The sequence below is a fragment of the Hemicordylus capensis genome, chromosome 5, assembly GCF_027244095.1.
Source record: "Hemicordylus capensis ecotype Gifberg chromosome 5, rHemCap1.1.pri, whole genome shotgun sequence".
Taxonomy (NCBI): Eukaryota; Metazoa; Chordata; class Lepidosauria; order Squamata; family Cordylidae; genus Hemicordylus; species Hemicordylus capensis.
Window position 1 is genome coordinate 238,863,786 of NC_069661.1, and position 27,394 is coordinate 238,891,179.

Consider the following 27,394-nt stretch of genomic DNA (forward strand, 5'->3'; position numbering starts at 1 on the left):
TGGCTGGAGGGAAGGGGAAGAGAAGAGAAACAGGACAGGAGGAAGAGAGAGCGGGAAACAGCCGGCCCCAAAGTACTGCACAGATGCTCTGTGTGGAGTAGGCTAGTCTATGTTAAAACAACCAATAATTCTGTGGCCCTTAAAACCAGTGCAAAAGGAAACCTGTTTAAAATAAAACTATCAGCAGATTCTAACATATTTTGCATTCATTTCGCCCTAGGTAAACATTCCTGAGGAAATTAATATATTTTTTTCTTTGTATTTGGCAAATGTGTAACAGAGAGGCATAACTTACATGAGGAAAAACACTTCCCTGAGGTAATATGAAGAATTTCCTGCAGGAATGACTGAGGTGAAATATCTAAACAGTTTGTTTAGAAAGGAGGGAGAAGAGAATGAAGCTCCCATGTGCACTATTTGAAAGTGGCCCAAACTAGGTGGGTTTTAAAGCATATTTGTAGTAAACCACAGTGTGGCACAACAGATCGCATGTAGAGTCAGGGGCGTAGCTAGGGCAGGAGGGGCTTGTGTTCCCCCATCCCCTGTGCAGTCCACCCCGCCCTCACACAGTGACACTTTGCTCACTCCCACCCCAACTCGCTCTTACTCAGGTAAGCTCAGTCTGCACACCCAACTGCTTGCTCTCCCCATTCCCATCAAGCAGCTGATGAGCACCAGCCGCTCCCACCTGCACCAGCTTCCTGCCTATCAGCTGCTCTGGCGGGGTGGGCCTAAGGCAGCAGGTTTTTCAGAGGCTGGGCCTTCCACTCTCCTCCCCCTTTACTTCCCTTGTTGCTCGCCTCCTTCACGGCATCAGTTAGTGCTCCGCAGCAAGTACACAGACTGTGGAGCTTCTCTCTCCCCCAACTTCCTCCACAGAGTGACCAGGGGCCATCTTGCTCTGAGGGGAGGAAAGAAGAAAGAAGTGACACTAAGGCCCATATAAAGATGTAAACGTGTGGCTTGATATATTCTTCTTTATTCAGGTTTTTTCTAAATCGCTTTGAGAGATTTGCCTGAAAAGCGGTATATAAATGCTAAATAAATAAATTTAGAAAGACAGCAGTGGCCCTCCCCAAATGATTTTTCCAATGGGCCCGTGTTCACGGAGCGCTGATGGCTCTGCCCCAGTGTGGAGTTTAGATGTGAGAGATTCAGGGCCATTACAAAATTCCTTCACTTCCATCAAGGTATGGAAAACCAGCTGCACAAAACAATGATGTGTGACTATTTTCCTTGTAGGTTTTTCACAGTTTGCACCTGCATGTTTGTTGCCTGTTAAAAACCTCTGTGTCTTCTGCAAATTCCTTTATACAGAAATTCCACACTCAATAGATTGTCATGTAAACATTTGTCATGTAATTATAAGAAACATTTATACAGTCGTCCCTCGCCAACCACTAGGGTTCCCTTCTGGCAAAACCTCGCCGTTGGCAAATCTGCAGTTGGCGAAGCATTAATGTCTATGAGAAACAGGGGTTAGGGGAACCACGACCGCAAAAATATCTAAAAATAAAGGAAAAAGCACAAAAAGTTTGCTAAAAACCACAAAATATTGTGTAATATCTCCGAGAGTCAAAGAAGACTGAGCAGATCGAACTTCTGGACACTTTTTTAACCCACCCACCCCAAATCACTCAAAGGCATTTTAAATTGGCAAGGGACAGCAAGTTCAAGGGTTAGCAAGGGTCACCAGGAGGAATGAGCAGATCGAACCTCTGAACCTCCCCAAATTGCTGAAACCCCTCCAAAATCACTTTTAAAACCCTTGCCAAACGTGGATGCTCAGGTCGCACTTGGCAAGACCTGTCACAATTTCCCATTCACATATACTCAAAACTGTGGTTGGTAAAACCGTGATTGGCAAGGGATGACTGTATTGATTGTACATGGTTGCCCAGTGATAGATCCCCCACTGGATGCTGTGCTGAAGTTAGATAAGGACAGTTCCTGTTCCCCTGCTAAATATCAGAGATATTTGCTCAGTTTAGCAGGGATCTAATTCAGTGACCAGTTTTCCTTTTGCCTTTTATAATAATAGGTTTTAGCATTTATGCTGTGATTTTTTAGCCTTCTGTGTATTTTATGTGTGTTCTCAGTCATCTTTACAACTTGGAAGGTAAGAAAACGATTGTTACTCCCACAATGCAGGCAGAGGGCTGAGGCCTGGGAATACTGTCTTGCCTAAGGCTACCTCGTTAGTTCCTAGCTGAGGCAAGATTTGAACTGGGCAAATCAGAGCTCACAACCGCTGCATGACACCACTTAATAGTAGAACAATGTTGTTATTAGCAACCAATTTAATAACAGCCCGTATTTGGAGAAGCAGGACTTGCCGATGCAGGCTGAAAGGCAGTGTTTGTCTAAAAACTTGCTTTAAGTTAACACAACACATTTTTAAACAAATGCTTCTTCTCCACCCATCGATCCCCACCCAACAAGAGAAGCCTCCTGGGTGGGGCTTGGGGCACCTCCATTGCCAGACTCAATGGGAAGCCAGCTGAGGTAAGGTGGTGGTCTTGTTTTTTCTCCAAACTCTGTTTAAAAAACACTGGGAATTTGTGAACTGTCCCTTAAACCAGGGATGGGGTTTGTCAGCTGGAGGAATCCAGATGTGAGTCAGATACTTAGAACTGAGAAAAAGGAGGAAGGGAGAAATCCAGAGGCTTGCAAGTAAAGACGGTAAGCTTTCCTTTTCTCTTCTGGCTTTTCCACTTTGAATGCACAGGAAGTGTATTCTAATATTTCAGAGACAATCTAGTAACTCATGCTATTAGTTACATTTTTATCCCACCCTTCCTCTGCAGAGCTCAGGGTGGCATACAAGGTTCTACCCCTCCCTTTTCACAACAACCCTGTAAGGTAAGTTAGGCTGAGAGATGCTGAGTGGCCCAAGGCTAGCTTCATTGGGGAGTGGATTTGAACCTGGGTCCAGTGTTCCCTCTACGGTGTGCACACACTCACAAGTTTGTTGATGTCTGCTCAATTAATTTTCGATCCTGCTCAGGTTGGATCAGGAAGGCCCCCACTCTGAATGCCTCATAGTTGAGGGTGTGGTAGAACAGCTGGAGGGGGAAATTGTTCAATGTCACTTCAGTTTAAAATGGGGTGTGAATTTCCTTCAGGTATTGGAGTGGTGTTTGTTCAGGCTTATCTCGCCGCCCCTTTTAGCAATGAGGCACAAATGGCCAAACCTCAGTTACCTGTACCTTTTAATCGTTCATGTCTGTAGTGTGCATCACATGCAAGAAATCCTGCATCAGTGCATGCAACCTCTCCTCCCTAAAACCACTGTGTGAGCAAAACCTAACAACCTGAGGTTGTGTGCATGCAACTGAGCAGGTGCTAAAACTGGCCCAGAATTCAGCATTTTCAGAATTGCAGCTTATGGTATGTGCACACTGCTTGACACTTTTTGCAGCTATAGTAACTTATACGAGTGGTTATTTACCTCCTGTTTTGGAGTGGAATGCTGAGAATGGATAACTTTTAAGACCTGCAGCCAGCATTGCATAACCCATGCAAACTACCACATCTCAAATGCTGCATTACTACTTCGTGTTGATAGAACATCTCCAGATTTAGTATTTGCATATGAATGTGAGGAACTGCAAAGCCACTGGTGGTTATTTTTGTTGTGTGCAGAAAGCAACAGGGATTTTTCATAGCAGTGATAATATTAAATAATGCTAACTGGTAACATATGATTCATTGTTTACATATGACTCATTTAACTTGCAGAATTGTTGCTCGACTTCTTTTAGTTGGCTAGACCACACAAAAAAGTTATATAATTGCTGAATAACATAGCAATGACCATAAATACATGCAGCCTTTTGTTTAGGCAGCATCAGGGCACACCCAAGTGACTCAAAAGCATGGAAATTCTTTGAATATGCTTTGCATTCTTTGATTTCCTGTTACTGCTGTTATCTGGCAGAGATCCTCCAGAGATCTTTTGCTGCCACCTCCAGGCTAGGCCAAAGACAAGACTCTTCAAACCTACATTTATTACATGGGAACATAGGAAGCTGCCATATACTGAGTCAGACCATTGGTCCATCTAGTAGCTCAGTATTGTCTTCACAGACTGGTAGCGGCTTCTCTTGAGGTTGTGGGCAGGGATCTCTCACAGCCCTATCTTGGAGAAGCCAGAGAGGGAACTTGGAACCTTCTGCTCTTCCCAGAGCGGCTCCATCCCCTGAGGGGAATATCTTGCAGTGCTCACACTTCTAGTCTCCCATTCATATGCAGCCAGGGCAGACCCTGCTTAGCTAAGGGGACAAGTCATGCTTGCTACCACAAGACCAGCTCTTCTCCAGGGGATGAGGGGTTCCCACCCCTTGAGTCCCTGGATATTGAACCACAACTCCCATCATCCCTGCTACAATGGCCAAAGGCTGGGGATGATGGGTGTTGTCATTCAATAACAGCTGGGGACCCAACGTTAGGATCTCCTGTCTTACACTAATTCAAGGACCCAGCTTAAAAAGCTGTTTAAGACATTTGTATCCATAGACACAATCATCTTTAAATTTTACAGATATGAGATTGCAAGACTGATTTCTACACTGCCGATCTCTGATATCAAACAATTCCTTCTTCAAAGCACACTAATTCTGTGCAATATTTATTGAATCACCACAATCTCTCTCTTCTGCACCTTCAGCAGCTGCTTTCCTCTGGTGATCTATGCAACACCAGAGATTGGTGTGTCACAGCTCCACATTGATCTGGGATTTGTGTGTCACGGCTCCACATACCCTTAGTCTCTCTTTCAACAGACCTTCGCCACCAAACCCCAAATTCTATGCTAAGCAAAGTACACTTGTGTGACCAATGTCTGGATTATGTTCTTAAGCCTTGTCCTTGGAGTGAAGGGCAAATGTGCCCTTTGTTTCTCACATGCAGGTTCCTTGCCCCTCCTCCAGATCCAAGATGGTATGATTTCCTTGAATACATCTTTACGCTTGAGGAAATCCTTCCAAAACACTCTTCTGAAGTTCCCAGGATGGGCCATATTGGGGACAAAGACCCCTTCCTGTGTGCCTGGTCTGTCTTTTTAGGCTGCTTCTATTTGTCTGGAGCTACTGTATTTACCTTAATCCAAGATTAGTTCTCCCCCAAGTTCTTTGATGTTCGAAATCGAGGGGTTGTCTTAAATTCGGAGTCCTCTTCCTTCCAGGTAAATACAGTATAACTTGTATTTAACCTGTATTTCTAAGTGGGTCATCTTAAATTTAGAGTAATCTTCTATTCAAGTAAAGAAAGTAGCTGGCGATTCTCAAGCCCTTTGATTCCCTGACAGCTCACACAATTCTTCCTTGTATAGAGGGACTTCTGAATAAACAGGGGCAACCCTTCCATAAGGCAGGGTGAGGTGGCCGCCTCAGATGTGAGGAGATACATGGGGGTGGGTGGGGTGGAGTGCCACCGACTGTCCACTCCTGCTGCCCTTCCTCATTCCACTGGGGCACACTGTCCCTTTCCCCCTCTTTGCTTCACTAGGATGCATCTCCTTTCCCCCCCTTTTGTCCCCCACTGACTTGAGCTAGGTGTGCCCCTGCCACCACTGCCTGACTTGGTGACACAGTCTGAGAGTGGCCACATGTTGCAACTGCTTTCTCGGTAGGACAGCCTCAGAATGCTGAGCAACCACCCACAGATATGGGGCGTGTGTCATACTGTCCTTCACATCAGGCCGCAAAATGTCTTGGATTGTCCCTGTGAATAAACATGATGGCAATCGCACTGCACATTTGATTCCATCTAATGGAACTGGGTTGACATTTCTTCCCATATAGGGTGAAAAACACATTCTAACTACCAGAAACAGGATGGCAAATATCTTTGGTGCAATCTGGTTTAAGAAAGGGAGCTGGTGAGGGGAAGCTATCGATTTGATTTCACTCAGGATCTTTGAATTGCCATTCTGTTTGTGAGCTGACACCACCATTTGTTACCTGTAACACCCTGGCAAGTAACTGTGTCCCCTTTCCCAGCTGAGCAAAGACGGCAAGGAAAGTATCTTGGTACAGAAAGAATTTTCCTGGATCAGCAGCTGCTGCAACCACCAAAGAACAACATCCCCAAGGAATAATGGGGGACAAGAAGAAGATTAGGTCAGTGCTGTTCATACTGTTTCTTGCCTTTTACGTATGAAGTTCTTCCCTCTCCAGCAATACAAATCATACTATGGTTGTGTCAGTAGCAGCTAGCAAGACAGGACGCAGAAGGGAGAACAGGGCCCTTCTAACTGAGCAAAGAGGAACCTTTTAAAGTGGTTATTCTCTTATATTTAGCAAGGGGAGAGCAACTGGCCCTGGAGGCTTTTCAGACAGCAGGTTTTACTGCGGGTTTACCACGAGGCTTTCCTGCAAGTTCGGGGCATAATGGATACTCTGGCACAAAAAGAGGATGTTTTAACCCGGACATAAATCGGGCTAGGTTCCACTATGTAGGGAAGAACCCGAATTATGTGTGAAGTGCTCTCTGAAATATTGCATGGGCTTTGGGGTAAATCTGGCCGATATGTGAATGCACACCCACCCTCCCAAAGTAAAGTTAAAGTCAAGTCACCATCTGAAAAAGCTCCTGTTGGACCCCAACACAGCATCTTTCCAGTGGCCGTTGCTGGTATCTCCCTTATGTTTCTTTTTAAATTGTGAACCCTTTGGAGATAGGGAGCCATCTTATTAATTAATTAGTTTTTCTGTGTGAACCGCTTTGAGAACTTTGGATGAATAGCGACATATACATATTTATTTATAGTAGTAGTAGGATGGCTAATGTCCTGGTTGTTTTTTTCAACCCAAGTTAAAATGTTAATTCTGCTTGAAAAGCCTGAATATTCTGGGTTGATGTGGCTCAACGTATAGGGCAGTCCTGGGTTACTGCTAACCTTGCAATCTCGGGCCCCCGGAGCCTGCTGTTTCTAATGCCTGCTGGTATTCCAGCTCCTGAGCAGTATTGTTCCTTACAGTTCTGTGCATTAATGGAATCATAGTGTGCAAACAGTGGACAGAGAAAATTGTCTCCCTTTCTCATTAATTCAGGGTTACCCAGTAAAACTGATGGGAAGTAGATGCAGGACAGACAAAATACAGCACTTCTTCCACACGGACTTAGGGGACTCACTGCCACAAGACTTGGTTATGGTCACTGGAGTAAATGGTTTTAGAAGGGGATCAGACAAAGTAATGGCGGAGGAGGAGATCTACCAACATTCACTTGAAGGGCTCTCACATAAGAGTGGACTTGTCCTCTGTTCTTCCTGAGGGCTGGGCTAGAACTAATGGGTTAAAATTAAAAGGAAGCCAATTTAGGCTACGCATTAGGAGGAATTTCCTAACTGTAAGAGCTGTTTGACGGTGCAGTACTATCTCCTTCACTAGCTGGTCATCTGTCGGGGATTCTGTAGCAGTTTCCTGCATTGAGCGGAGGTGATTGTCCTCAAAGACCTCCAAGGTCCCATCCAACCTTCTTCTTCTAGGATTCAATAAATACCTATCAACCATTGCAGTATGCCTCTAAATACCATTTGCCAGGACAGAGGTCTGTAAAGGTATCCTGCCCTTCTTCATGTGGGCTTTTGGGTTGGCCAGTGTTGGAAAGAGGGTGTTGGGCTAGTGTTTGGCCTTGGCCCAGCCCTAAGATAGGCTACAGCATGCGTGCGTCTGCCTGTCAATCCATCCGGGTACTGGTACAGACAGACATGGAGCAGAGGGCCAGAGGCAGAAGGGGTGGTCAGGTACAGGTCAGATTCCAGGCCAGGTGAGCAAGAAGCAGAGAGACAGAGGCAAGAGTCAGGGCTGTAGATAGGTCAGATACTGGGCTGTGCAGTCGAAAAGCAGGGGCCAAGGCAATACAGCATAGCTACTATAAAGAACGGGTTACATAGGCTGCAGAGACGTTCCAGAGACCGAGACTGTGGTAGTTCTTGACCTGTGGAGTCAGCTGACAAAATTCTAGACCAACTACACTACTGCTGACAGATTCATAGAGGGCTCAGGGATCTCTTGTTAAGGACCAACCTGGTGGCATATCGTCCAACATTATGTCAATGAAAATAGGGGCATGACTGTAGATATATTTGGGGCATGGCCAAGCAACCCGGGAGGCATAGCCATGCCCCAAGCAACCTGGGAGGATGTGCAGGGAGTGTGGTATACAATTCTGACGGCAAACATGCCACAAATGGAAAGCAGGTAGGGACATAGGAAGCTGCCATATACTGAGTTAGACCATTGGTCCATCTCGCTCAGTATTGTCTACACAAACTGGCAGCAGCTTCTCCAAGGGTGCAGGCAGGAATCTCTCTCAGGTCTATCTTGGAGATGCTGCCAGGGAGGGAACTTGGAACCTTCTGCTCTTCTCAGAGCAGTCTCCATCCCCTGAAGTGAATGTCTTACGGTGCTCACATATCAAGTCTTCCATTCATATGCAGCCAGGGTTGGCCCTGCTTAGCTAAGGGGACAAGTCATGCTTGCTACCACAAGACCAGCGCTCCTATGTAATAAAGTGCATACAGTACATCCAGATTTCTAAAGCAGCAAGCCCATACTCTCCAGTGTTTTGCAGATGAAAACAACTGAATGGGATACACTGGGGTTCCCAACCTGTGGGTTTTCCAGATTTGGTTGTAGTTCAGCAACCTCTGGAGGGCCACAGGGTGGGGACCCCTGGAATAAACTTATAACCACCAATTCTCACAGCATGGATTACTGCCCCCATCCCCTCCACCCGTTATCACACATTGCTGAAGTCAGCTATATGCTGTGCACTGCACGGTGCCTTAAAACGGTGCTCCCACTGATACATCCACTCACCTACTTGGAGATTTAGTTTCTGTAGACTCTGTGGAGGAAGCTGAATCCCAAAGAATGTCAACTTGCAAGGGGGGAAATGAACACGGTATCTAGTTCACAAGCCAGCTGTGGTGTTCAGAATCATCTAGGGCAGGGTTTCTTAAACTTGGGTCCCCATATGTTGTTGAACTACAACTCCCATCATCCCCAGCTATGGCCTTTGTAGCTGGGGATGATGGGAGTTGTAGTCCAACAACATCTGGGGACCCAAGGTTAAGAACACCTGATCTAGGGGGACAAATGCTCATTGTGACTTTTGACAAGGTCTACAGCCCTAGAGAGGGAAAAAAGGGTGATAGCATTGCATAACTTTTAACTTTCAGTATGTTGTTATCTTTCATGCTTTTAGGAACATAGAAAGCTGCCTTAAACTGAATTAGACCACTGGTCCATCTAGCTCAACATTGTCTACACAGACTAGCAGCGGCTTCTCCATCTAGCTCAACATTGTCTGCACAAACTGGCAGCAGCTTCTCCAAGGTTGTAGGCAGGAGCAGGGCCATATCTAGGGTGAGGCAGGCAGGGCACATGCCCCGGGTGCCACTTGAAGGAAGGGCACCATTTTTAAAAATATATATTTTTAAAATGGCTGCTGAAAACAAAATGGCCACCGCACATGCTCAAATGGCCTCTGTGAGGCCCTAGGCCATGCCAGGCCTCGCAGAGGCCATTTGAGTATGTGCAGTGGCCATTTTGTTTTCAGTGGCGATTTTTTGAAAATTATTTTTAAAAATGGCCACCACACATGCTCATATGGTCCCTGTGAGGCCCTAGAGGCCAGTGGGGGGGAAGGGGGAACCTTTTCAGACCCCCCACATGGCCTTTAGGAAGCCCCCCAAGGGGCTACAGGTTAAAAAAAAATAATATAATATAAGTCACTGTACACATTCAATTTGTCACTATGTACAGAGAATCAGGGCTTGTGAATACTGAGCTGAAGCTTATGATCTAGGATTGTATTCATTTGCTCTTACTTTGCTTCTTGTGAGAAGTGAGTTAAATGTGATGTCTTAATCATATGGCTATTAATGGTGAGTTTGTCTTTGAATCAGTGTGAAATCCTTAGTATTAAGGCCCACTGGGAGTTTCTTGCTCTCTTTTTCTCAATTTAACTGTCTTTCTGAAATACTAGACTATATCCCGAACAGTGACAGTTTACTCTGCATATCCTTTAATTATTTTCAGAGTATCTGGGAAAAGCCAAATTCTCCATTTACTTTTAAAACTTATGTCATAGGGATGCTACAATGCATAGTCTCTCAGCCCTATCTTGGAGATGCCAGGGAGGGAACTTAGAATCTTCTGCATGCAGATGCTCTTCCCTGAGCAGTCCCATCCCCAAGGGGAATATCTTAGTGCTCAGCTATGTAGTCTCCCATGAAGGCCTCTCCTATCACAGTCCATGAAGGCCATTGAAATGCTGTCTCTTGCTCTGACCCCCCAAAAAGGGGGGAAATAAAGCTTATAACCTGCGTGTTCATCATGTTGTACATCTGAATAAAGTTTACCTCATTTTAGCAAAGAATATTTTCAAATATCCTTACAAAAAAAACTTTTGCCCAGGAGCCAAACCAGGGCTAGCTTCCAGGATTAGCCAGTGCCCTGACTTAAAAGATGCTTGCACATATTCAGAGAGTCATTCATACAGTTAGCATCGCAAATCATGGCATCATGGTACACAGGGTCTCTAGTGACTAGTATTCCTATCAGTCATTTCTTGCAGCTTAGAAAGACATTAGTTTCTCTAACCTTAATTGTCAAGGCCAGAGAGAGCAGAATCCTGATCAGCAGAGAACTGAGTCTGTAAAGAGTAGGAGAGCTGATGATGTCATCTGCCCAGCTGCTGCTGATTGGAGGTTAGGCAGCAGGGCAGTTCCTTTTTGTGTGGCAAGCCAAAGTTGCTGCTGTGAGGGTTTCTTTATGGATCCTTGCAGGAGTTTTTAAAAACTGCCAGCATGGTGTAGAGTTTGGAGTGCTGGACTAGGACTGGGGAGACCCGAGTTCAAATCCCCATTCAGCCATGATTCTTGCTGGGTGACTCTGGGCCAGTCACTTCTCTCTCAGCCTAACCTACTTCACAGGGTTGTTGTGAGGAGAAACTTAAGTATGTAGTACACTGCTCTGGGCTCCTTGGAGGAAGAGCGGGATATAAAATGTAAATGTAAATAAATAAATACATTAGGAATAAGAGAAGGTGAGTTATGTAAGGAAAGAGGTATAGGGAGGTGGGCTTCCTCCCTGGCACCTGGGATTTGTCAAGCCCTGGCATATGGACCACATGTGGTTACTACATGGAAAGAAATGTGTCAAAGGGCAATTTCACACATTATGTGGACACACACCTGGGTTTGCCAGAGTGCATATATTCAACAGGGAACTAACTGCAGCCAGTAATGGTTTCCTGTACAGCCTACCCGCAAGATGTGCATTTCTGCAAACATTCTTAGTTTGTTTATACTTTAAACATTAAGGCATATACTTAAAAATATTGTATCTGTGAAGTGGCCAAAGATAAATGATTTGTTTTCCTGGGGTGAAAGATACAATGATGTGTGTGTTTGGTAAACTGTTGGCATTGATGTCCGGATTATATTTACCAAGACTGACAACACCACAGAAGAAACAGCACCAGAACTTGTCTGTGTGTTTTCATGTTAACAGTCTGAACACCAACCAGCAGACTGCATTAATGTCTCCGTCTTCTTTCTAGCCTTCCAGCAAAGTTAATCAATGGAGGTGTAGCAGGGCTTGTGGGAGTGACTTGTGTTTTCCCCATTGATTTGGCCAAAACACGTCTTCAAAACCAGCAAGGACAAGCTGTCTACACTGGAATGTAGGTGTTTCAAGATTTTTGGTATGGTGGGGATGATTGCAAATGGTCCTGAAAAATTCCTTACTCATGCTCCCTTCTCTGTCCCTCTCTCTTGTTCCAGGCGGGACTGTTTGGTAAAGACGCTTCGCTCAGAGGGGTTCTTTGGCATGTACCGAGGTAGTCGCTCTCGAAATTGAAATACCTTCCTTAATTGTTTAATTGCGATAGTATATTGCCAAAAGATTAAGTATCTCTTTCTCAGCGGAGTAGAGCATCTGCTTTGCATGTGGGAGGTCCCAGGTTCGATCCCTGGTATTTCCAGTTAGGGCTGGGAAAGACTATTACCTGGAACCTTAGAGAGCGGCTGCCGGTCAGAGTAGACAGTACTGAGCTAGATGGACTAATGGTCTGTTGGTATAAGGCAGCTTCCTATGTCCCTGTGTGTTTTGAAAAATGTTTGTGTTATTTTCAAGTTAAAACCCTACTGATGCATAGATTATTTTTATATAATTTTCACACTAATGTAAAATATGCATGAAAGGGTTTTCACACCGTTGGTTTAACTCTGTGCATGTGCTACTGGGGAGGGACATTTTTTGTTATTCTCCTCTTCCCTAGAGGATATCCCGCAACCCTCAGGGTTCTGTGTTCAAGAGGCATAAGTAGACTGTAGAGGGAAGTGGGGGTTGGTGAAAATTGCTTGCTTATTGTAGCCCAAGCACAGCATTAATCTGAATGCTGGCTGCAGTTTCCCATGAGAAGAACCTACAGGGCTATGAAACACTCTGGCTCTTTGAAGATAAATCACATGAAAGGTATCAAAAACACCTTGGGGAAGTTCCCTTATACTTTTTCTGTAGTGTAAAGTTGCAGCCTCCTTTGTGAGGCCACTGCTTTCCTTTTGGCATGAGCTGCCACTTCTTTAGAAAGTTTATTTTCCCTGGAGCTCTTGAAAAAAATAATATTAAAAATAAAATGTTGTTTCCAGGCCAGACAATAGCATTGCTATCTGTGATTCAGCTTCTGCCCCCAATGGAGGGGTCTGGGCTGTAGTTATGAGAGCATCTCTTCCCAACTTCCATGTTCCTTTGGTTGAGAGAACTATACTATCAGAATTACTGCATTTATGTAGACAATTTGTAGCTCCCCTTGATCTTGTTCTCAAAAATATTCATTCCCTTCTTCTTAAAGCTGACTCAGACATGCAGAGTTGAACATGGTACAGTATTTCCTAGACTGCACTACTTCAGACAGCAGGTTGAGTGAGGCACGGAGGAATGTGTGGGAGCTCAGTGAGTGTAGTGGTGAGAAACTCAGATTCCCTGCTATGATATGAGGCCAACTCATTATTTGAAACTTGATTCAAAGAGTTATTGTGAGGTTAAAATGCCTTATAACAATATACTATAACAACTTATGTCTAGTATACTTCGGAGACTAGTGCAGCTTTTGTTTCCCATCACAATCTTTAAGACTGACCAAGGATATTCTTTTGAATTCAGTCTTCAAGCACCATATCCAAAGAGCAAGGAGCAGCTTCTGCAAAAGACTGTAAGACGTTTAACGATTTTGGCTGGTGTTTGACACTAGGTTTTAAGATTAAAGCAGTTGAAATATCAACACAGGTGTGATTTTAACTGGAGTAGCTAATCCTTATATATTTTTGGTTTATTGCTGGTTGCATACAACCTTCAGAATAGTGAGGGTGTGGGAAGGGGGTGGGAGGTGTGCATCTAGTGAAGGAGGAGGAATATCTTAATTTGCCACAGAGTAAGACTCTTTATTGTTGCCTCTCCCATCTTCTCACAGGAGCTGCTGTAAACCTGACTCTAGTTACTCCTGAAAAAGCAATCAAATTGGCAGCCAATGACGTCTTCCGACAGTTGCTCTCCCAAGAAGGGTATGGGAGAAAGAGCACACTCTTAATCTTACTCAAAACTCTTTGTTAATTTGTTTGCACATGTACTGTATCTGGGTCCTAAGAGACACAAGGGAATTTTGCATTGTGTCACCTATTAATGTATGTGTGTTTGTTTACCTTGCTTGACTGTCTATAGCTATGTATATGTGTATGTGTGATTATGCTTGTTCTGTGTGTATTGTGGCTACTCCGAAGATGCAATAGTGCCTTTGTCAGTGCATGTACATGTGTGTGTGTGCACATGCATGCATAGATACATATCTGTGTATGCACACAAACAAGAAGAATTCTGTATGTTGAGCTGTTCAGGAATGCTCTTCATTTCTACTGATATGCAGTTAAACTTATACTTTCCTATATGCCTTGTTTGTGGCTTCTATTACTGTATGAGGGGACAGGATATTTCAAGGATCAGGCGGGACATAGATTTTAAAACTAGGTTTTGTACTGGTGACATCTCTAATTACCTCCCAACAATTATGAATTGTAGAATTTTGAAGGGTGGTGGTGGAGGGGTGTTTTATGTAGGAATCTGCTACAGTATACCTGACCAATGACTGTCCAGTCTTTTTATGAAAACCCACCACTCTGCCAGGCAGACTATTCCACTGCTGAAGAGCTTTTGCTGTTACAGAATTCCCCCTAATGTCTAGCCTGAATCTGCTTCCTTGTAATTGCAACCCATTGGTTCTAGTCTTGAGTCCACTCCCTCTTCCTTCTATGTGACATCACTTCAGTAATTTGAAGATGGACCATATTCTTCTCTTCAAGCATAGTGATACATACACACACACACACACACACACACACACACACACACACACACACACACTATGTGCCACAATAGAACATCATCCTACATTATTTTTTAAAAGGTTTTGTAAATTGTGGACGATGCAAGTCATTTAATGGTACTAGAGAAAGACATGCTGTTCTGGTAGCTCCTGGTCTTAACACTCAGATCAGTTTTGGAGGATGAATACAACTGAAGGAAACCCGGACGGGTGTGCGGCTGGGGGAGTCAGTCATGTGACTTGCCTCTGGGGGGGCCCCCCAAGACAGTGGGCACCCAAACAACCTTCTCCCCTTGCCCTATTATAGTTACGCCCCTGGTTTCCGGACCCCTTGACTTCCTTTGTTGCCTTCATCTGGACCTATTCCAGGTTGATAATCTGGAACAGTTCCTCCTCAAAATGCAGTGTCAGAACTGGGCACAATATTCCAAGTGAGGAGAGCAGAGCAGGACAAAGTGGTACTATTTCAAGAATGTCGCCTTAAAAACTGTAGCTTTCTGTGAAAGTCACGGCTGAAGTGAATAGGACTGCCAGCAGTGTAATTGGCCCCTGGTCATTTTTTACAATGGTGATTTGCAACCCTGGAGCTACTTGTTGTGTGGATGCCCTTCTGACTGTTTCTTCTGCATTTGTACTGCTCTCAACAGGAAGGAGTTGACATTGGTGCGGGAGATGCTTGCTGGCTGCGGAGCTGGGACTTGCCAAGTGGTGGTTACATCCCCAATGGAGATGTTAAAAATCCAGCTCCAGGATGCCGGACGGTTAGGTGAGGCCACCTTTTGGGATGAGGCTAGGAGTGGGGTCTAGTTGGTCATAGGCAGACCCAGGCAGAGCATAGCAGGTTATAGAGAACCAGCATGATGTAGTGGTTAGAGTGCTGGACTAGGACCGGGGAGACCTGAGTTCAAATCCCCATTCAGCCATGAGACTTGCTGGGTGATTCTGGGCCAGTCACTTCTCTCTCAGCCTAACCTACTTCACAGGGTTGTTGTGAGGAGAAACCTAAGCATGTAGTACACCACTTAAGTATGTACTACACCGCTCTGGGCTCCTTTGAGGAAGAGCAGGATATAAAATGTAGATGATGATGATAATTGCACATACACACACAGAATCTGACAATTTAGGGGGAAAGCCAGGATGACATTAATAGCATCTGATAAACCATAGGCAAAGCCTGGAAAAATCAGGGGAGGGGTCATTTGCAGAGCCTGGAAGGTCTAGGGGTGGAATGAATAGCAAAGAGAAACAAAGTGTTGGCCCCTGCTTTGAAATTTTACCGTACTAGCTTTTCAGACCCTGACACTGGTGACTTGCCATAATGTGGCATTTCTGGGCAAATAAGTAAAATGACATCTGGGTGGGCTATTCTGCCTAGAATAGCACCAGGACGTATTATAATAGCTGCTAGTCTTTGTTGAGGAGATTCCTGTCTAACAGTCCTGGTGGTTAGCATATGGGCATTAATGGCTGGGAAGTATACAAAGAGGAGAGACTAAGAGAGAGAGACAGTCAGATGGGATGAGCAGCTGAGAGTGGAAGACACCGTGGGGTGCCGGCCATCTCTCTGGGGGCAGGTTCAGTGGGATCTGAAGTAAGTTACAGATGTCAGGTTCCCTGAGGGAAGTAGGACACGATATGCCGGGATTGGTTGTGATGTCTAACAAACCCATCAATCTCAGCATATCGGAACCTGCAATGGAAACAGAAACTTGTATGGGGGTGGGGGGACATGTGCTCACTCCAGGGATGGAAGCAACCTCAGATGCAGCCCTTACTTCTGAACCTGCCCTGGGAATCCTATTTGAGGTAGCTGGTTTTCTAGCTATAAGGAATGTATGCTGTTTGCCTCCACCAGATGCTCAATTTGTATATTTGTAAATAAATTAAATATGACAGTGATATCATAAGTCTCCAGTGATTTCTCCTCCAAATGAAGACAAGCTTAGGTAGCAGTGCTCCTGGAACCACTTGCAGAAGGGCTGTGTGTGTGTGTGTGTGTGTGTGTGTGTGTGTGTGTGTGTGTGTGTGCTGCCTAACACTGTGATTGTTTCTGAATGTGGAATGTGAAGCAGTTCCTGTGGATTGCTTTGCAGGGAAACCATATCATGACTGTGGAAAGGTAGAAACGGTGTGGAAATATATACAGGATGCAATGTCGGTTTCTGTTTGTTTTCAGCTGCTCATCAGCAGAAGGTGTTGGGACAGGAAGCATCAGCTGCAGGCACCTCCCATCCACCACCAGGACAGCCTTCTTCCACTGGGTCCACAGCAGCCTCCAACCGCCCCTCTGCCCTTGTGATTGCCAGAGATCTCCTGAGAACCCAGGGAGTAACAGGCCTGTATAAAGGGCTGGGGGCCACCCTGCTCAGGTGAAAATCGGGCTAGGGCTCCCTTTGCATACACTACAGCAAGGATTCCCAGCCTTGGAAGCCTAGATGTGAGTTGTAAGGCAACACCATCCCCAGCCACAATGGCTTCTGGTCATTGTGGTTGGGGGTGATGGCAGTGAGGTCCACAGCTGTTGCCAGGTGACAGGTTTGGGAACTCCTGCATGATGGGATGGTGGGCTCACTCTTAGGCTCAGGAAAGGGAACTTGGGGAAGTGGACATTCAGAGGCCCTGAAGTGAGCTTGATTCATATCCAGGGACATAGGGGGGTTGGCAGGGGCCCTGGGGCAAAATGCTGTTGCCACCACTTGCCTTTGCAGTCCTGCCACACACCCTTTGCACCAGCGTCAGATGCAAGGAGTGCAGCCCACACCGAGGCATGGGCGCACTGGCCCTTGCCCTCACTCTCTGCCAGCCAGCACTTGGCTACCTGGCTGGGTGCTTCCTTTCTCTCTGCTCTGAACAAGGGAGTGGAAGGAAGCACCCAACCTGCGGACAAGGTGCTTGCCAGCTGGGAGAGGCAGAGAGGCTGCACGTCCATCTCTCCCTGCTGGCAAGTCCGTCATTTGCTGGCCTGGGTGTGGGAGGGCAAGGGGGACCTCTGGTGGCCCTGGATGCTGGCAGCTCAGGGGCATTTGCCCCCTCCATCCAATGAGGAGGGGGCCACTGAGGAGACCTCCCATTACGAGCTGCTAGGAGTCGATATGAGACTTCTCATTCCTTATGAGGCAAGGCTACCACTTCTGGGGCTTTTTAATTTGGAAAAGAGGGGAGTACAGGGAGACTTTTACAGAGGTGTATGAAAGGCATGGAGTAGAGAGAGTGGTCAGAGAGAACATTTTCTCCCTCTCTCACAGCACTAGAACCAGGGGTCATCCCATGGAAATTTAGGACCGACAGAAGTGCTTTTTCACACAGCGCATAATTGATCCATGGAATTCTCTACCATGGGATGTGCCCGCCAGCTTGAGTGGCACTGATAGACTCTCCTCTTCGTGGAAGACAGGTCTGTCAATGGCTACTAGTTGGAGGGCTGTAAGCCACCTCCAGCCTCGGAGGCAAGATGCCACTAAATACCAGCTGCATTTGGTGGGCCACTGTGTGAAACAGGATGCTAGACTGGATGGGACTTGGGCCTGATCTGGCAGGGCTGTTCTTAGGAGCTCGTTTGGGAACAGCAGGCTTCTAACAAGGCAGGTGTGTGTTTGGCAGCAATCTATGGAATTGGTTGCAAAAAATCCCATCTTCAAACAAGGGGACTCACCTGGGATTTTCAGACATCTCTGGTATGTTGTAGTGGCTTGAATGTTTGAGGGAGACTTGTGTTCAAATCCCCACTCAGCCTCAAGACCTCCTGGGTGATCTAGACTAGTCATTATTTCTCCGCCTCATTCATTCATCAGCCTCACAGGGTTGTTACAGGTGTGTTGCGGGGCAGGGGGATGTTGCCCTGAGCTCCCTTGAGGAAGGGTAGGGTAAAAATGAATGAATATGATAATGTCCTCCTTCCACTCCCCACAGGGATGTGCCTTTCTCCATGATATATTTCCCGCTCTTTGCACATATCAACCAGCTGGGGCAGAAGCCATCAAAAGAAAAAGCATCTTTCTTGCACTCGTTCGTGTCTGGCTGCATGGCAGGATCTGTGGCTGCCATGGCGGTGACCCCACTGGATGGTGAGTATTAAATGGTTCTACTGTCAAAGGGGGTGTGGGTGTGGTTTCACCACAAGCTCCTGCACTGCTTCAAGTGAACTATCTAGGCTTCCTCAGCCAGCCCACACCAAGTTCCAATAAGCTCTTCTTCGGATTGTTTCATGTTTAATATACCCCCAGGTTTGTGATCTCATAAGAAGAGCCACACAGACATCTAATGCAGTATCCTGTTTCCCACAGTGGCCAATCAGTCTGTTTCCTTGGATGAGCCCAGGTTCCAGTGTTTTGGGAGAGCAGGGAAAACTTATCTCTACCCACTTATGCATAATTATAAGCTTCTCTCATGTGCCCTCTTAAGCTCTGTTCAGACTTTACATTATACTTGCATGCTGGTGTCTGTACACTTGTACATTATTTGTGTGAATGATGGCTCCTTATGTTCATTAAAAAGTGAAACTGGGTTCAGACCCTTTCAAATGCATGGTGCAGGTCAGAAATGTAATGCTGAACCTGCGTTCAACATAACCTGTGAATGAATATGTGTACAGATCTGTATGTGCATATGCTGTATACAGATTGTAAGTGCACTGAATATAATAATTGGGCTTTAGTCATCTTTTTTCCTAAACTAAAAAGCCCCCCAAAATTGTAGCCTTTCCTTGCAGGGAAGATGTCCCAGCTCCGTCTCTACAAAACAATGCACATTCCACACACAAGTGTGTAATCTCTCCCAACTGGGTGAACAAGCAACAAAATTACAAGTGGGGGTTCAGTGTAAGTGTAAAATTATGCACATTGAGGTTAAAAAAAATAACATGCACACTTATGGGTTTTGAGCTGGCAGTGACTGATCAGGAGAGACAGTTTGGGCTTACGGCAGACAGCTCAATGAAAACATTTGACCCAGTATGCAGTGGCTGTGAAAACCATGAATTCTATGGTAGGGATCATTATGAAAAGGACTGAAAATAAACCTGCCAGTATTTAAGTGTCTTTAATACAAATCAGTGGTGTGGTTGCCTGTGGAATACTGTGTATAGCTCTGGTCACTCTGCCTCAGAAAGGATATTGCAGACCTGGAATAGCTTCAGAAAAGGGCACCCAAAATAATCCATGGGCTCAAGCATCTTTCAGGTGATTTGGGGCTTTTTAATCTAGGGGGAAAAAACCTCATTTGCTTGTTTGTTTCTGATCACACCAAACATTCATTCAATTCATCATTCCCATAGTGGTGAACCTGATGCTTTTGTGAAGCCCATAAGCAGAACATGAGAGCATGTGCTGCTTCTGAGCTTCCCAAAATTTTTGCCTGGTCCCCAACAAGGGGCCATAAGGGGCTTATAAAACTATGCATTGTGTGGAGGAAATGGATGGAGAGGTTTTTCTCTCTTATTTGGAGTCATACTATGAAATTGATTTGACAGTCGATACAGGACAGACAAATTCAAATACTACATCACACAATGCCTGATTAATCTGTAGAATTCACTGCCACAAGATGTGATGGCCACTATCTTAGATGGCTTTAAAAGAGAGTTAGACAAATTGGCAGCAGCACTGATTGTCTCTGGAATAGGTGTTCAAGTATGTGCATGCATTTCTGCACACACCTAGAGAAATCGCGGCTGTTGCATCTGTCACAAACAAAAAATGGGGGCCTATGCATGGGGGAGGCAGTATTTGGTGCCTTGCCTCAGATGCACCAAGTTCTCAGGCCATTACTGACTAGCTGGGGTGGCTATATGCTACTTTTCGGCCCTGAAGGTGTATTCCACTGAATACCTATTTTTAGGAACCAGGCAGAAATTATGGGAAGCCCACAAGCAGCACATGACCTCATCTCCTGCTTGTGGGCTTCACAAAAGCATTTGGTTTGCCATTGTGAGAATGCTGAATCTCATGAACCCGCGGGCCCTATTATATTGTTCAAGAGTAAAGACAGCTGTACACTCGTACATGTTTTTGTGTGAATGACTGTACTTGCATTCATTTTAAAAGTGAACCTGGATACAGGCCTCTCCAATGTATTGCACAGACAGGAAGTGTACTGCTGTACCTGTGTTCACCATAACGTGTGAAAAACTGTGTACACGGTACTCAGACTGAGTGTTGAACAGAACTTGTGGATAGGGCTTTTGTTTGATCAGAAATCAGTAATAAACATTCAAAATGTGCGACTTAGTATTTTTGTACTGAGAATAAATTCTGTAAAGCAGATACATTTGCATAGGTTTAAATTAAATAGAACATTTGTTTTAGTTCTAAAGACCCGAATTCAAACTCTTCAGAAAGGGCTTGGAGAGGATACCTATAACGGGATTATTGACTGTGCCAGGTAAGTAGAATTGATCAAAGGGTATACCTGTGGACACCAAAAAGCTTCAGAGTAAGACTTCTTATCTTGCTTCTTACACAACTTTCTTTTTTTAGTCCCAGCTTATTGCTGTATGTTAGTAGTACTTTTGCATCATTTTCTATAGTAATAGTCGTCAGAAGGCTTGAGCATGAGAGATTTAATGCCTTCTGGAGGAACAGATTGGTAATGGAACAAGGTTCCTGCAAGATTTACAATCGTTTATCTTGCTAAAGAGGCTAGAGCAGGCTGTATTTAGTCAAAGTACCTAAGACTCACTTCTTGTATTAACAGGTAGCCAGGAAATTGCTTATAAATATGGATCATTGGAGCATGTGAAAGTTCAAGTGCAAATACAGGAGGACCTCAATATTTGCGGGGGTTTTGTTCCCGGCTGCAACTGCACATACAGCAACTGCGAATATCGAGTCATTGGGGGCTATGGAATTGCAGACTTAGGTTCCTGGTTGCTGGGAAAACCACTGGAAATTGGCCAATTTGGGGGGGGGTGGATGTGGTGGGGAAGCTCCCTACCATGCTTTGCTGATCCTCCTGAGTTGCACTGTGCCCTAGAATGTCCCCAAACTGGCCAGTTTTTTCAGTTTTTTCTTTCCTTAAATTTTTAAATTTAAAGTCAGTTTTTTCTTTCCTACATTTTTTTTTAATAGAGCCATTTGGGGCTCCGAAACACAAAATGGCAGCCAGAAATGACCTTCATGGTCATTTCTGGCCACCTCTGACCTAGGGATATGTGAGGTTGACATGGTTTCCCCCCTTTTTCCCCTTCACGTATGCTAACATCAGGTGTTTTTTACCCAACCACGGATATGTGGATCCACAGATATCGAGGCTGTCCTCTATAAAGTTTGCATCTAATTAAACCTTCCTCACCATTATTTTAAAACATACACTAGGAATATATAGCATTAGATCATGTGAATGGGTTAGGGAGCATCATTAGGGAGGGAGCAGGTTAGCCCCTGCTGACTTGGCAAAGAGGCACCTTTTAACGTGGTGATTCTCTTTATTTATCAGGGAGGAAGTAACTGGCCCTATCCATCCCCAGCACAGCATCCCTCCAGTGACTGTTGCTGCTGTCTGTCTTGTTTCTTTTTAGATTGTAAACCCTTTGGGGACAGGGATCCATATTATTTATTATTTCACTGTGTAAACCTCCCTGAGCCATTTTTGGAAGGGCAGTATAGAAATCGAATGAATAAATGAATGATCAGGTGCTTTGTAGTTGAAGCAGAACTTTCAACAAACATTTTCCATGATCCCTAAAAAATCCCATCTTCACCTTTGGTGGTGGTGTTAGGACATCTGTTGGTGTTAAGTCGATTTAATATCAGGAAAGTAAGTATGGCGATTTTATCCCTATACAATTTTTTTTAATTAGAATCGAGGAAACTGTCTCTATAGAGTAATAGTCAATCTTATCCTAAGCACAGCAGATCAGAGGGAAATGAAAGGAAATGACACATACTTTTTAAAAGGCTGCCTTCAGGAGAGGACCCTTTAAAATCTGAAAGCTTGCCAAAATGGTATTTAAAGCCACCACATGTTTCTTACAGGTAGAGTGACCTGTTTGCTAGGGAAAACGCCAAAGTGTACATAATCCTTTGAACACCCACATACATGGACCTGGAGGTGCCAATGGAGTCACAGTTCCCTAAGGCTGTATTAGGCTCCCTTATGCAAGTATTCAGGACTCACATTTATATGTAGCCCTGTTCCTTCCAACATTATGTTGTAAAAGTGTATAGATGTCTGTACACTCTTACATGTTTTTGTGTGAATTACTGTATCTATGTTCATTTTAAAAAGTGAACCTGGGTACAAGAACTCTGAAATACAGGATACAGATGGGAACCATACTACTGTATCTGTGTTCAACATAACATGTGAAAATAATAGGAAATATAGGAAGCTGCCTCATACCCAGTCAGACCATTGGTTTGTTTAACTGAGCATGGTCTATTCTGATGAGCAGCAGCTTCTCCAAGGTTTCAGGCAGGCATTTTTCTGCCAGCCCCACCTACTACTACAAATATCTTTTTCAACAAAAGTTCCCAGAGTGTTTGCATAAGAAAAAAAGGTTCCCTGTCCCTAAAGGGCTCACGATTTAAAAAGAAATATAAGACAGACACCAGCAACAGCCACTAGAGGAATGCTATGCTGGGGGTGGATAGGGCCAGTTGCTCTCCCCCTGCTAAATAAAGGGAATCACCACTGTAGAAAGGTGCCTCTTTGCTCAATTCACAGGGGACCTAGAGATGCCAGGGACTGAACCTGGGACCTACTGCATGCAAAGTAGATGTTATACCACTGAGCTATGGTCCCCTCCCAAAATGTACCTGTAATAAGGTAATGTACGTGGCACAGCGGGGAAATGCTTGACTAACAAGCAGAAAGTTGCTGGTTCATATCGGGCAGCAGTGATACAGGAAGATGCTGAAAGGCATCATCTCATACTGCACGGGAGGAGGCCATGGCAAACCCCTCCTGTATTCTACCAAAGAAAACCACAGGGCTCTGGGGGCGCCAGGAGTCAAAATCGACTTGACAGCACATTTAACCTTTACCACTGTACACTCATTGTACAAGCATTGAACATGTGTGAATAGGACCTTTGTTTTTGCTGTAGGAAACACCAGTGTAACACAAAGCACAATTTGCTGCATAAAATGGGAGTTGCTTCTGGCAGAGCCATGACACTGTGGAAAGGATTGACCCTTGAGGCCTGCATTGTGCATGGAGAACCACTTCGTGCATTTAAACCAAGTATCTCATTGATAATAGCAAGAGCTGTTCAGACTGTACTTATTTCACCAGCTGATTGCATGTTTCTCATCTGCAGGAAAGTCTGGATTAATGAAGGCCCTGCTGCCTTCATGAAAGGGGCAGGATGCCGTGCACTGGTGATAGCGCCCCTCTTTGGCATAGCCCAAGGAGTCTACTTCATTGGCATTGGAGAATATGTCATGAGGTTTTTCCAGCTGCAGTGACCCGGAACTAACATAGCACAAGTTCTGCAGAACTGACTGTAGGAAGAGCAATAGAACTTTGAAGATTTATGGACAGATTATGAACAGCAATCAAGACTTCTCCTGTCCAGGAAGATGATGCTGAAGGGACATCACTGCCAGATCCACCATTTCCTGACAATCTCCATGTGGCCAAGGGGCAAGTCTCAATGAAAGCAACACGTGTGCCAGTAATGCTGCATCCTAGGCACATGTACTTGTGTGTAAGTCCCACTGAACTCATTTACTTATTTCTGAACCTACATGTGTGAGACGGGGCTGTTAGTGCTTTTTCCTACTTGGACAGAGAGCTAACTTCCAAAACCAGACCCGTTGTGAATTAGTTGAACACAAGAAGATATAAAACTTGATGTCAAGGTCACAGGCAGGAAAGAGTCTTCCAGAGATCCCTTAACTGGAGAATGAACCTGTAACCAGCTGCCTCTGAAGTATATGCTTTACTGTATTTGACCTATAGGTTCCCCCACCATGCTACCTGGTGCAGGTCTCGCCTATTGCCTGTTCACAGGTCCCCTACCACCACTTGCACGAGAAATGCATTTATAGAATGGCATTCCCACTTTCCCCCCCTCCAAGCACATGCCAAGCCATATATATATATATATATATATATATATTTGGGAACGCAGCCAACTGCCCATGGCCTGTTAGTTAATGAAGCACTTGGTGCAGGATGAACCCTTCTATGCTCTGCCTTTCCAGAGCTGGCTACAGTGCTAACAGAACATGGCTAACTACTCAAACAAAGAGCAAAAATCCTCAGCCAGCCTTTGGATTTGGCTGATTTATTAAAGTGGTTAAACACAGGATGCATCTTATTGATTAACCTGCATTAGATCAGTAGTGTACATGGAAACTCAGGAAGGATCTTGGCAAGATACTTCTATGGAAGACAAGATTTTGCCACTTTGAGTCAGCATGCAGCTGCAGTAGGCGATTCTTTATTGCCAACAAGCCACCCTGATGCACTAGCATTCTGAATCACTACCAGCAGCCGGTAGGACATAGGTTGAGGTTATCAAGTCCATCCAGTTCTTGAGAATCTGAACTTTTTCTTAGTGTGTAGCCCTCATTATTGCACAGATAATTAAAAAGGTGCCTCTTTGCCCAGTTAGCAGGGGATGAATTTAGATGGGTTTATGTCATTTATGCAATATCAGTAAATGGCTTGTTTTCTAATGAGAAAAGCCACAAGAACAAAGATGGGGCTTTTTCTACTGAGTGGTAGCCATTAAATCATGGTGGCTTTGAATTCGCCAGGAATCAACACCGACTCAATGGCACAACTTTACCTTTATACAACTATGAAAGTCAGCAATTCATAATTCTTGCATACAAGGCAATATTGATCAATATCTAATTCTAAAATGTCTTCCTAATCAAAATAGGTGGTATCTTGTAATTAGACAACAAGTACCCTGAACTATCTTCCTGGAAGGGAAGGACATTCCCCCATAACAAGGGATTATAAGAGTTTGAAGCATGGATTATGTTTTTAGAATTTTTCCTCCACTCTTAACTTTTCCTCCTGATTTTTGCACATTTTTATAGCTTTGGGCTTCAAGCTCCGGTTATACTTCCATTGATTTTTCTCTTAATTTTCTCTAGCCAGACCCCTGACTATAATTTGTGATTATTCTTTTTCATTGAGTCTATTTTAAGATATTTATTTTGTATTGCTGAGACTGCTTTGCTGAGACCAATTTGGGGACTGATTCAGCAGGAGTGGTGAGATGCCTACTGAATTCCTTAATACATTTAAGCCTCTTAAGATTTGCTCCTTTAACCTATTTCTAAAGTAACTCAAATAAAATGTTAATTTGATTCCTTGTGTGTCTGTTCACTTTCTGGGCAGCTGGTCAGGACTCAATAAACCCCTAACTAAAACCTGGCTACGGTGAAAACTAGGAATAAAAAACTCCAACATGGACTCTAAATTTCCATGTATAACTCCAGTCCTCATGCTTTTCCTCCTTCCTTTCTCCTCCTCCTCTTACAAGCAGTGGTTTCTCCTACAGAAATATCTTGCAACTGGGAGAAGGTACTTACTTGAACAGAGGTAGAAAGGCAAGGGGCTCTTGTTTTTGCTATTGTTTAACTAATAAATTAAAAACTTTAATATTTATATATTTGTATAGTTTATAGTAAACTACAATAAGAATAAAGCCAACTGTTGATTAAGGTCCTTTCACATTATCATTTCAACTTATCCTCCTGAAACTGCTTACCTGTAACTCGAGTCCTTTGGTGGTCATCTGTCCATTCACACAGATGGGCTTCAGCTGGAGAGCGAAAGCCTAATCAGGAGTTTGCAAGCTCCCTTTTTCTCTGATTGGTAGTACCTCCCTTGCAATACCCATGAGGTCACCTGACAGACCCTTACATCCTTGGTCAAAGAGTCCACCACTTATGAGACATGCTCTGTGGCAGGGAGGATGGGTGTGTGTGCGTGAATGGACAGATGACCACCAGAAGAACTCCAGCTACAGGTAAGCAACCAAAGTTATTCTGGGTGGTCTCTGTCCATCACATAGATGGGTGCATTGCAAGCTTTCATCATTGGAGGCTGGGCAGCAGACAAGCCCAAAAGTAAAGTCAGGCAATGGAAATAAGGAGTTAGGAGAAGATGGGCTGCAAAACTGCATGCCCATCTTAGTTCAAACATCCAGGGAGTGATGTTTGATGGAGGTGGTAGGGGTAGACCATGTAGCGGTTTGGTGTATCAAGTCCAAGGGCAGTCCCGTCAAAGGCTGTACAAGTAGACAGAGAACAGGTAGAATGTACTTTGATGGAGGAAGGGGTCAGCTGATATGCCAGCTTAATGGTATGAACAAGCCAGCTGGAGAGTGATTGTAAGGCAGCTTGGTGCTCTTTGTTAGGTTCTCTGTAGGTGATAGAAAGAGTAGAGGTTCTGAATGATCTCTCATCATTGGTAGAAGGATTGGGAAAGAAGATAAGGAAGGCTATCCGTTGAGATCTATGAAAAAAAGACAAGACCATCTTCAGGAGAAATATCCGGGCAGAGTGTGACCTTGTCCGGGTGGAAGTTCATGTTAAGAGGATCACACCGTAGGGCTCTAAGTTCATCTACCTGCCGAGCAGAAGTGACTGCAACAAGGAAGACAGTCTTGAAGGTGAGCAAGTGGCTATCACATGTAGCCATGAGTTTGAATGAAGCTTCTTCGTCAAGCTGTTGAAGACCAGCAGGAGGTCCCACATTGGGGAGGTCAGATGGTGGTCTGGGTAAAGGCGGGTCAGGCCTTTCAAGAAACGTTTCACTTCTGGGAGGGAAAACAGCAAGGAGCAGTCAGAATTAGACCAGTGTGCTATGATGGCTGCTAAATGGAAGTCATACAAAGATCCACTTTTTTTGAGATCCAACAAGTATGAGAGGGCAAGGGGGCCAAAGACTGATCCTGTAAGTCATGATGAGCAAAGCGAGTGAACAGATTCCACTTGGCCACATAAGACTTGAGCATGGACAGCTTTCTAGATGCTGAAAAGACAGTTGCAATCTTGGGTGCCCAGATGGAAGGATCTTCCAGGCTGTTAGG

At 44.6% G+C, this 27,394-nt stretch overlaps 1 protein-coding gene across 2 annotated transcripts; it reads left to right on the forward strand.

The window, feature by feature from the left end:
• The first annotated feature begins 2,546 nt into the window (after window positions 1–2,546).
• On the forward strand, window positions 2,547–26,038 carry SLC25A18 (solute carrier family 25 member 18). 2 transcript variants are annotated; one of them, XM_053251241.1, is made up of 10 exons: window positions 2,547–2,682; window positions 6,003–6,122; window positions 11,578–11,700; window positions 11,801–11,856; window positions 13,489–13,579; window positions 15,042–15,160; window positions 16,574–16,766; window positions 18,307–18,461; window positions 20,700–20,775; window positions 23,654–26,038. In XM_053251241.1, the coding sequence occupies exons 2-10, from the start codon at window positions 6,100–6,102 to the stop codon at window positions 23,799–23,801; spliced, it is 984 nt and encodes a 327-aa protein (XP_053107216.1). In that variant the 5' UTR covers window positions 2,547–2,682; window positions 6,003–6,099; the 3' UTR covers window positions 23,802–26,038. The 2 variants fall into 2 exon arrangements, with proteins under 2 accessions (XP_053107216.1, XP_053107217.1); XM_053251242.1 differs by lacking the exons at window positions 2,547–2,682; window positions 6,003–6,122; window positions 11,578–11,700; window positions 11,801–11,856 and adding an exon at window positions 12,359–12,494.
• The last annotated feature ends 1,356 nt before the right edge of the window (window positions 26,039–27,394 follow it).